The 11,473-nt window shown below is 41.6% G+C and overlaps 1 protein-coding gene across 2 annotated transcripts in view; it reads left to right on the top strand.

Moving 5' to 3' along the window:
* Positions 1 to 11,473, top strand: part of CTNNAL1 (catenin alpha like 1) — a 93,780-nt gene that overhangs the window by 80,534 nt on the left and 1,773 nt on the right. For both annotated transcript variants that reach the window (XM_075921531.1, XM_075921532.1), the window contains 6 exons: positions 160 to 210; positions 317 to 471; positions 4,547 to 4,595; positions 6,367 to 6,423; positions 6,583 to 6,702; positions 11,342 to 11,425. In XM_075921531.1, the coding sequence (XP_075777646.1) occupies positions 160 to 210; positions 317 to 471; positions 4,547 to 4,595; positions 6,367 to 6,423; positions 6,583 to 6,702; positions 11,342 to 11,425 (516 nt within the window). The remainder of the gene's footprint in view (positions 1 to 159; positions 211 to 316; positions 472 to 4,546; positions 4,596 to 6,366; positions 6,424 to 6,582; positions 6,703 to 11,341; positions 11,426 to 11,473) is intronic.

Consider the following 11,473-nt stretch of genomic DNA (forward strand, 5'->3'; position numbering starts at 1 on the left):
CACAGAAAAAGTCTCTGATAGATAGCATGTTTAGGCCTTTGACTTAGTTACTAAAATCCCATTCTGCAAAGTATTTATAAAGATTCTTATATTTTATTTACTAAATTGACTGGCAATACCTTTTATAAACTGTTTTCTTCAATGTTTTGTTTGAAACAGAAGCATAATGCAAATCTGAAGGCATTAAAGCCAGTCAAACTGGATAGTGAGGTAAGATGCCTTCCTCTATTTAGTACTGAACCTTTTAATTTATTTGTTCAGTTCTTATAAAGAATGTGCTGAGTGGGGAAAAATGCAGTAAGTTTATCATGCACAGGAACAAGCAAAACTTGGAAAACTTGGATTGGAACTGCATTTCCTCACCTCTGATGTAGACTCTGAGACTGAGAAATGGGAGGACCAAGAAAATGAGATTGTGCGCTATGGACAAAGTATATCCAGCATGGCCCACACTATGTACTTATTTACCAGGTAACTGCTCTGAATACATTAAAAAAAATGTAGAACCAGAGAGTTTTTGGCTTTCTTGAGAAAGCAGAACATTAAAGGGACCTATAATTGAGTTCCATTCAGATGCCTCCTCATTTTGTATTCTAATGTATAATACTTCATTAGTAAAAACAGCTTGGTAAGCTTTTCTAAGTTTTGGAGGTTATTTTGTTGGCAAGCAGCTGTTTTAGGATCTTCTATGAAGGATTATTTTTAAACATACCCTGAAATTCTGAAAGCTGACTAAGAGTGTCACAATTCTGATTTGAAAGTCAAATGGTAATTGTCAAACTAACTCTCTTAGTCAGCTCTGAAAACTTCAGTTCTTATGTTAAAATAATCTTGACGTTCAAATGTAATTAACAGTTTTATAAAGTAAAAAGGTCATGTTAGGTTTAATCCTTCTTTAACTTTAGATTTCTTGCCTTACAAAAAGGTTACAGGCAGTCCCCCAGTTACGCGGATCCGACTTATGTCGGATCCGCACTTACGAATGGGACTTTCTTGCCCCGGAGCTCGCAGGCAGTGGGACCGCCCAGAGCGCAGCGGTCCCGCCACCTCGACCTCCGGGGCGAGAAAAGCTGCGGGGCAAGACCGTCCCCAGCAGACCAGAGGCACCGGGAGCAAAGCCGCAGCGGCGGCGGGGCCAGAGCAAAGCCTCAGAGGCGCAGGACCCCGCCGCCGCTGCGGCTTTGCTCCCCGTGTCCCTGGTCTGCTGGGGGGGGGGGGGGAGCGCAGCTAGTGCCCCCCCTTCCTCCCCCAGCAGACCAGGCTTTTGTTGTGGATCCTGGGATAGAGCAGCTGGGGTGCTGCCGGGTTGGTCCTGCAGGGACTTACCTGGCAGCCCAGCTGTTCTGTCCCAGGCTCGAGATTCAGCCGCTGTTGAAACTGATCAGTGGCTGATTCCAGGAAGCTGGGGGCAGAGCAATTCTGCCTCCAGCTTCCTGTAGTCAGCCCCTGGTCAGTTTCAGCAGCAGCGGCTGAATCTGGAGCCAGTTCCGACTTACATACAAATTCAACTTAAGAACAAACCTACAGTCCCTATCTTGTACGTAACCCGGGGACTGCCTGTATATTCTGTTTTTCAACATTGTGAAAGCTGCAATTATGGTTGCAGCAGGGATTTCATAACCCCATATTCCCGTGTTTGTAACTTCCTAGAAAAAAAAGTATCTTGCACTGTCTAGATGTGATTTTTTCCATTTTGATATTTAATAAACCCTTGCAGCTACTGAACTTATTGAAGAATGAAAAAACTTACTGCTTCAACATCTTATGACATTGTGCTAACTACTAAACACAAATGACAAAAATAGCGTTTAGATTTTACATTTAAATATCCCTTAATGTGTAATCATCTCCCCCTCTTGGATTGGTGATTAGATTGGAGTTAGTCTTAAAAAATCTGAAAGGTTATAGCTGACATAAATGACTACTAGTTAGGATATTGAAAATGTACATTTTATACAGTGCAGGCAGATTAATATTTTGAGCAGCTTTTAATATTTGCTTTCCCTGATTTATTTAAATATGTAACTTTTATGTCAGTTAGTGAAAGTTGCAGCTATATAATGGAATATTTACTTGAGGCAAATCAAATTGAAACAAAGGAATTTAAAACAACTAGTAAGCCACTCACTATACAGTGACGATGGGATAGACATCAAGGATAATGAAACTAAATGTATACTTTTTTTATTTTCAGTAAATATTACAATGTAGATCAGTGGTCCCCAACCTTTAGAGGCTGCCGGGCGCCAGGGGGCGTGGCCGTTCGCCTGCTGGGCGCCATGCGCCCGGGGCGTGAGCAGCCAATTCGCGGCGCTCCTGGGGCTGGTGTCTGGCTCCGGCTCTATGCATGCACCACGTGCCCGGGGCCAGGCCAGCTCCGAGCACTTGGCGGGTGCACACAAATGGTCCCGCGGGCGCCATGGCACCCGTGGGCACCGTGTTGGGGACCACTGATGTAGATCATGAGGGCTGTTGCCCCTTTCTTATCTGAAGGGGTTGATCAAATTTCAGGGATTTTAGAGTTGTTCCAGTTAGAAATTGATGGTCTGGTATTTTCTTTGGTGAATACTTATTTATTTACGAGGAACGTACAAAGTCCTGTTTCTCTTCCTAGCTTTTTCCCCCTCTGATCACACTGTGCCCACCTACAACTGTTTGGCTTATCTTGCTTTTTAAGTCTGCGTCTCTCTTTGTTTTGCTTATTTTCAGTTTGTGTGTTCTGCCCACACACACCTACATATCCCTGCAAAAGCCTTCTGCCCAAATGGTGCAAACTCTTGAGTGGGTTCACAAACCCCATTTTTCTTGGATAAGAAGAGACTTTTGATTAGCATCTCCCTACTCAGCCTCAAAGACATTTATCATTAAAGCAGTCTCACCATAAACAGACAGACGCCTGACTGCTAATGGGAACGCATGTATAGAAACAGAAATTACTACTGCCAAGGTGGAAGCAAAACCCAAAGAGTTTAGTGCATTCAGGTTAGGGAGATGTGATCACTTCTATCCCAAAGTACAGTTAAACCTTTGTTACCTGGCACCCTGTTAACCAGAAAACTTTGTTAACTGGCATTGCCCCCAGCCACAATATTGTCACATCTTCAGGCTCACAGGCCTGGCTTGGTTTACCATGATTGGCTTAATTTTTTATTTAAGTACAAATCATCTTTAACTCAAAATAGAAACGTGAGATCAACTGCCTCTCAGTACAAAACTACCAATATTAAAAACTTGAGTTTTACTATTATTATCCATTGGTTTTTCCTAGGTTGATGGGACCCTCAGATAACCGGAATTTTTAGATAACTGGAACGCCCTCATCCTCAAGTGTGCTGAATAACACAGGGTTTTACTGTACTAAAAAAATGGGCACATGAAATTGCATGTCCAATAGCAAGGATTTTTAATCTGTCCAATCAGGAATGATACCATATGATTAGAGAACAACAAACATAGTACTTTATTTAAGAAAAAATTGTCCGGATAACCGCAGACCCATTATTCTGACCCCAGTAATATGCAAAACCTCAGAACAAGACACGGAGATAAATGGAAAATAGGTTATAATGAAAAATAGGGTTTTACCAAACGTAAATTGTACAAGACTAATATGATAGGTTTTTTTTTTTTAAACTGATGTTGGTATTTTGTTTTGGATATTTTTTAGACCAGAGAAATGTTAGATTAGAGCTGGACTTCACTCGACCATTTGATACAGTACCACAGGAAAACTTATTAAACTGGAGAAAATAGAGATTAGTTTAAGAATTAAGGGTGTGATTGACTGGCTACAGGGGAGATGCCAATAGATAGTGCTGAAATTGGAACTAGCTGGCTTTGGTGGAATTCAAGGTTTGGTCTTGGGATGTTGACACAGAAAGGAGTACGCTAATAAAATCTGATAACACAAAGTTAGGAGGCATCAATACAGAGGAGAATGAATATTATACAGGGAGAGAGACCTTGAGGACTGTAGTAATAGAAATAAGATGAAATTTAATAGTACAAAGTGCAAGGTCATGCACTTTAGGATTTATAACAAGAATTTCTGCTGTATGTTGAGGGATATATATATCTGAGAGATAAACACCAGAAAAGGTGAAGAGCTTTTAAAGCTAAAGGCACACACAAAAAGTTATAAACGGGCCAGGTATAAATTTGAACTGGAAATTAGGTTTCTGGCCATCTGAGAAGTGAGGCTCTGGAACAGCTTCGCAATAGCAGTTAGAGAGGCAAACCACCTAATTGGTTTGAAGAGAGACTTGGATCTTTTGTGAAAGGGATTACATGATGGGTGTTGCCCTGATACCAGAGGACTGTACTCAGTGATTTTGGAGGTTCCTTCCAGTCCTATATTCAGATAAACAGACTTGCTGTATATAATGGTTAAATTTGACAAAGTTCTAGTATGAGAAAAGGTGTGCATACCATATTATATAAAAGAGGGACATGAACTACCCTTGATTCACCATGTAACTATTATATGATCAGTCTAAGCAATTACGTCTGTACATGGTAATAATTCTGTTTTTATTGTCTGTTTCAGAGGAGAAGGGCTGCTGAAGACTACCCAGGATTTATTTCACCAGGCAGAGGTCATTTTTATTGAGAAAATAGAAATTAGTGAACTGTCTTAAGATGTTGTTAATGGCCAGTTAGTGTTGTTCTTGTATGAAAATTACAGAACAATGTAAAGTTCTGTTTTGAGGTCTTCAGCATTAAAAATTGCCAGACACTCCATAACTAAGGTAAGGATGCAAGTGACTAATCGACTGGTCGACTATCCAATAAGCAAAAGCTTATTGGATAGTTGAAACACTAGTTGGCTAATTTCCCCCTCCCCCCTCCCCCGCTGCCTCTATCACAAAGCAGCAGCAAGTTGGGGAAGAGGAGAGGGTGCTGAAGGGAGCCAGCTTAAAAGCCAGTTCCTCCCAGCTCCAGCTCTGTGGGAGGGGGTACGGGCACAGCGAGGGCCAAGTTTGAAATGTACAAGAGCCCCAGTGGGCACTCTTGTACGTTTCAAAGTTGGAATGCCTCGTGGACCCTGGAACCAGCAGTGGAATGCAGAAGTTCTTATTCACTAATCGAATAGTCGATGGAAATCCCATCGACTATTCAATTAGTTAATTAATCTAAATTTAACATCCCTAAACTAAGGTGGAATTTTTTCTAAGAGCCAGCATTCCTGTATTCAAATAATTACTTTAGGGGCCTACTATTAAAATATTAAGACAGCATTCATCAAGCTTTGATGTTCTATAATTTGGATATTGGGTTGAAAAAGGTATACAGTTTCAGTACAAATAAGTTTGCTAAGTGACTCTTGTTTACTGACTATTAAAAGTCTGGGATTTCAGATTAATCCCAGGGAGGTATGGGGAAAATTGTACAACCCAGATCCTACACACATTCACAGACCAAATGTGAATTGCTGCTTGGGGTGGCTCTTTCAAAGACTCCTTCACTTTCTTAAGGCTCAGGCACAGATTTCTCTGCTGTGAGATGCTCAGCTCAGCTCCATCCTTCCCTGAGTAGCATGCAGCTATTGTTTGAGAAGGAGGAAGGGGGAAAGCAAAAGAGTATAAATAATAGAAAACATAAAAAATTAAAGGATATGGGATAGAAAATGAATTTTGGAGACAGGAAATGAGTGGGTAGTAGTAGCAGCTCTCAGGCTACACATGGAACAAAGAAGGAACAGGAGGCTTCCATCTACCAAATCCTTGCAAGAGACTTCAGCAAAGAAAAGTTGTGAACCATGAAGTTAAAATGAAATGTCATCACTCTACGTTCATTTTCTGAATCTTTGCAGGGAAAGCAAAAAAAATGTTTGAGAAAATGTCATTGTTCTCTATCATGTGATTTCAAAATTGCCTGTAAAATGCAGGAGCTATATATAATTTTAAATGTTTCCAGAGCATGGCAAAGAAATACTTTGCTCTGCATTTAATTCTCAAGTACATTGCTTTGTTGTAATATTAAGTAGTCTGTTGCAATAGTTCTCAACTAGGGATACGTATACTCCAAGGTACATCAATTCAAGATATTTGCCTAGTTTTATAACAGTCTACATAAAAAGCACTAGCAATGTCAGTACAAAGTAAAATTTCATACAAGGACTCATTTATAGTGCTCTATATATTGCACACTAAAATGTAAGTACAATATTTATATTCCAATTATAATTATATAGTTAAAAATAAACATTTTATTAGTGTGCAGTGATATTTGTGTGTCCGATTTTTAAGTAAGTAGTTTTTAAGTTAAGTGAAACTTGGAAGAATACAAGATAAATCACTCCTGGAAGGGGTGAGAATGACTGGTCTATTGTGAAATAAACTCTGAATAATTTTTTTTCTCTGTCAGGTCTTTGCTACAGAGAGCATAAAACTTGCTTCAGTTCTCACTGCCTTTTCTAATCAGGTAATGTATAACTTATAAATGATACCAATAATTATTTACTTCCCCACTTTTACAGTTATGTTTACCAAGACACTTGAGGTATTTGATTTATCTTGTAACCTACATATATGTTCTGTGATTGTAACACTAATTGGTTTAACATCTCAAAATTAATTTCAGCTGGAAGATGACCACAAACCTTTGCTTCTGTTGGAGATTGACAAGCTGATCCCCGTGTGCCAGCAGCTTCAGATAACAGCTAAAAACACTGTTCAGGGGAAAAGTGCTACTTTTACAAAGGTAAGTAAATTGTAGAAGTATGCAAGCCTAGTTTTCAAATCCTGTTACTTGCCTGTTTCAGCTCTTGTTCACACAAATAACAGAATTGCAGATTTAGATCTGATCCATTCTAATAAGGTTTTTTCTTTAATCATGAAACAATTATGAGTATTGATAAGAACTGATATACCAGCTGAACCCAAATCATAAATATGGACAAAGTCAAGATTTGTACTAATGAAACTTACCTCTGCTTGACACTGAAGTAAGCTATATCTACAAATTGTGTCTGTTCTTTTCTGTGCTTAAGATTTGCACTGGGCCAGCTACATTGCCAAATTCCCAGTGTAGACAAGATCTTGGAAAGCAAGGTGCTACAGAAAGGAAGAAATATTAAGCCACATTTTTCATTCTCCTTTTTCAAGGCTTAAGACAGTTCTTGGTTCTATAAATGTTTGAGCAATATTCTTCTGACAACTTGAATTAATCTGGCTCATATTGACTCTAAAGTATTTGCTAGCAAATTGCTAAGTAAATATTATAAATCAGTTATGCAACCTTATGTTATGGACACAGTATTTCCAGTCTAAATTTGTCTAGCTTCAACTTCTGCTAGAAAATAAATGAACTATGGCACTCATTGAAGGACTCCAGTGTGACCCTCTCCTCAGTGGGGATCTACACTCCATCACCAGAAGAAAATATGACAGGCCACAGCCAGTACTCCAACCATTTTGCCACCAGAAATTAAAGAGAATGCAGTGCAACAAGCACATTTCCTCCTCTTTTCACCATTATGAAATGCTTTTGACTGGGACATTTAAGAGGTATGAACCATTCCAGATGCCATGTCCATTGCCTCAAGTTTTCAATACAGGCAGTCCCCGACTTACAAACGGGGCTTCTCTTGCCCCGGAGGACACGGACTGCGGGACCTTGCGGTCCCGCCGCCCGTGTGCTCCGGGGCAAGAAAAGCTGCTCTGCGTCTCCCTGGTCTGCAGAGCAAAGCCACGGAGGGGCTCGGGCAGCAGAGCAGCCCAGGCGCGCCTGGGCTGCTCTGCTGCCCAAGCCCCTCTGCGGCTTTGCAAAGCCTCGGGAGAAGCCGGCAGCGGGGCAGCCCAGACGCACCGCGGCTGTCCCTCTGCCGGCGTCCTCAGAGGCTTTGCTCCCAGTCTCCCTGGTCTGCTGGTTTCCAGCAGACCAGGGAGACTGGGAGCAAAGCCGCAGAGGACCCAGGCGGCGGGACCGCGGTGCGTCTCGGTCTGCCGCCCGCGTCTTCCTGGTCTGCTGGGGGGGGAGGGGCGCAGCTAGTACGCCGCCCCCCCCGCCCCCAGCAGACTAGGCTTTTCTCCGGATGCCTGTGGCAGAGCAGCTGGGGCGCTGCCAGTTGGTCCCGCAGCGCCACTCTGGGCACTACTGGACCAACCCGGCAGCACCCCAGTTGCTCTGCCCCAGGCGTCCTGATTCAGCCACTGCTGGTCAGTTTCAGCAGCGGCTGAATCAGGATGCCTGTGGCAGAGCAGCTGGGGTGCTGCTGGGTTGGTCCAGTAGCGCCAAGGAGCGGCGCTACTGGACCAACCCAGCAGCACCCCAGCTGCTCTGCCCCAGGCATTCCCAAGTCAGCCGCTGCTGAAACTGACCAGCGGCTGACTACAGGAAGCCCGAGGCAGAGTTGCTCTGCCCCGGGCTTCCTGGAATCAGCCGCTGATCAGTTTCAAGAGCAGCTGACTTGGGGACGCTTGGGGTTCTTAAGTTGATTCTGTATGTAAGTCGGAACTGGCGGTCAGTTTCAGTAGCGGCTGAATCTGGACGCCAGTTCCGACTTACATACAGATTCAACTTAAGAACAAACCTACAGTCCCTGTCTTGTACGTAACCCGGGGACTGCCTGTACCCAGTTTGGTGGCTCTAATATTTCTCCCAAAGCTAGGTAATGACAGACAAATGATTCTTGATATCACACTGGCTATACCATAGAATTCTTCTTCTCTTCCCTTTCATCTGGGATCCACAGAACAAGTTCCTCTTCAGCATCTCCCAGAAGGAGAGGCTGTACATCCTGTTTAGGATCTTAGACAGCTCTATCTCTGTCTGCAGATTGAGGTTCACAATGTCACCCTGACAGCAGTATTCCCTTCAGTAAATAAAGTGACAAATTCTTACTTCCACAAAGACATACACACCAGACTTTGCCTCCACAAAGGGTAAGAGCCCTTTTAATGAGGGTTCAGGCTCTGTCAGTCACATTTCTCAACAACATTTCAATATTGGACATTTTACAGGGCTGCTACTTGTCTTCCATAAATGTTTCTTACCAAATATTAATGCTATCACAAATGCATGTAGATCAGATCAAAATCTGGGGAAGGCAGTCTTGCAGTTTCTGTTTCGTTAGGCTCGATGCCCCTCCTTCTTCTGATACTGATGTGACTGGAATACACATTTGTAACTATTTGAAGAATAACTATTTGAAGGTACCTCTTACCTGTTGTCAGAGATGTCTGTGCAGATGTGTTCCACAACTCACCATCCATCCCCTGTGTATTGGAGTCTCAAATCTGGTGATTGTTACAAAGGGATTGAAGGAAAGTTAGACAGGATGGGGGTAGGGATTAAGAAGCCAGGGAACATGAACACTATATTTATGGGTACTTCTGGGCAAAGGTGTGTGGACACCTAAGTGGACTAGACATCTGCATCCACTCTTATGCAGGTAGGTAATAGTTTTTTCAGACAAACCAGGATGCAAGTGCTCCTAAATACCATGTCCTCCTCCCACTTACAGGGTTTCCTCAGTGAAGAGATTCAGAGTATCTTTCTCCACACTATACAGAAAAGTAATTTGCTTCTATTCATGGCATGGGTGAACATCTCCCTTGTTGTAAAGTCTTTTTTGGCCTTTAAGTGATTGACTCTTATAGTTGCCCAATAATAAGACTTTGAATGAGAAACACTAAACACTTGAAGCCTGCATTGCATCACTGGGCAGACAGGGTGGGGTAATAACTCTGTCTTGCCCAAATAGGCCTTCACTGAGACTTCCTGGTGACTAAATTTTATTTTTTGCTGCAAGTCCTTGAAGCATACTTTCAATATAAATATATTGTTTCTTAAATGTTACCTTTAAATGTATACAACTTACAATGACTGAGTCTTAGCAAAGTTAGGAGCTTTCTGTAGACACCTCACAATATCCTTTATGGATAAATACCTTCCAAGGTATGTGTGATGTCACATATATGGTCTTCCATGAAAACAAAGGTCACTGTCATCCAAGTTTCTGCCTGAGGTGGTTTTCAACTTCCACATTAGTCAATCTTCCAGTTTCCTCCCTAAACCACATTCTGCCCTAGCTGAAATGAAGCATCACATATTGGAAGTTGTAAAAGAACTGGCTTCATCATATCTAAACAAAACCATGTTCAGGTGAATGACCAGAAGAGCTTAGTGGGGTTTGAAAGCTTCTCTCGCTCACCAAGAAGTTGGTCCAATAAAAGATATTACACACCTTGTCTGACATAACTTTTTCATCAAATGCCAAAAAGTAAGGCACAATTCACATAATTCCAGAGATGGTTCTAAGTAAATCTGACTGTTAGAGGAGTTTTATAAGATGTAGATAAGATGTATCTGGACATATAGGGGCTCACTCCACCAAGGCTTAGGCAATTTGTTTAGATAACACGCTGTAATCTGATATGCAGAGCAGCAATATAGAGCTCAATCCACACATTTATCACTCTATGTCTGGTGCAAGAAAAGACAGAACTATGTAGCACTTTAAAGACTAACAAGATGGTTTATTAGGTGATGAGCTTTTGTGGGCTACAGATTGGATACTGCTTTTGACAGGGCTATCCTACAGATACTTTTCAAGTAGGCTTCTGCTCACCTACCTGCTGGATAATTGCCTGTTGATTGTAGAAAATCATTTAAAGAAAGAATGGCTACTTAACAGTTCCTGTGCCTCTTTGAGATGTTATCCACACAGATTCTATGTCCTGTCCTCTTTTCCCCACGGTCTCTGTCCTGGGCTATGGAAACCCAAGACACATCTAGACACTGCTATTCAAAAGAATCCAGTGTCAGGCACAAAAGTGCTAACAATGGAAGTTGTGTGGGCAACACATGTAGAAGTAACCAACTGTATTCTAAGCTAAGTAACTGTTCTTTCATGCACTCAGAAGATATTAGTGCATAAAATTGCAGTCTTGGTGTTCAGTATATACCCTTATCAGTTATTATAGAACAGATGCTAGCTGTAGGCTCATGTGGAATTATTGAAAACAGCTGTCACTTTCAATTGCGTCCTTCAAGTGCTAAGAAAAATCCACATGAGTAATTCAAGAGCTGAATGGTACTGGAAAGTTTTGAATTCTGATTGGCCCAGATTGGATTGTCAGCTTCCTCTTACAAGTAAATTGTTCTTTCAGTAAGAGGTACAAGACAACTAATGCTACATTTTCTAATACAGAACAGGGAAAATGTCAAAGGCATATACTGTAGTAATTCAACCTGAGTCTGTACCACATCGGTGCATTTAGTAAAAAAAGTAAAGAGGCTGTTTTAGTTTTAAAATAAGAAATAATCATTCCATATTTTAAAGGATTAGTGTGTGATATTTTCATCTAATTATGATTTTACTTGCATTCTATTTTAGGTTGACACGTGCATTCGCAAAACAAAGGGTGTAATGACCATATTATCCCAAGTTCTCCCACTCAGCTGCAAGCTACTGAGAAAAGTAAGTTAATGATCCATATGCAGCAACGAGGAAAATTAAAAGCAATCC

This window comes from Pelodiscus sinensis, chromosome 2 (assembly GCF_049634645.1).
Source record: "Pelodiscus sinensis isolate JC-2024 chromosome 2, ASM4963464v1, whole genome shotgun sequence".
Classification (NCBI taxonomy): domain Eukaryota; kingdom Metazoa; phylum Chordata; order Testudines; family Trionychidae; genus Pelodiscus; species Pelodiscus sinensis.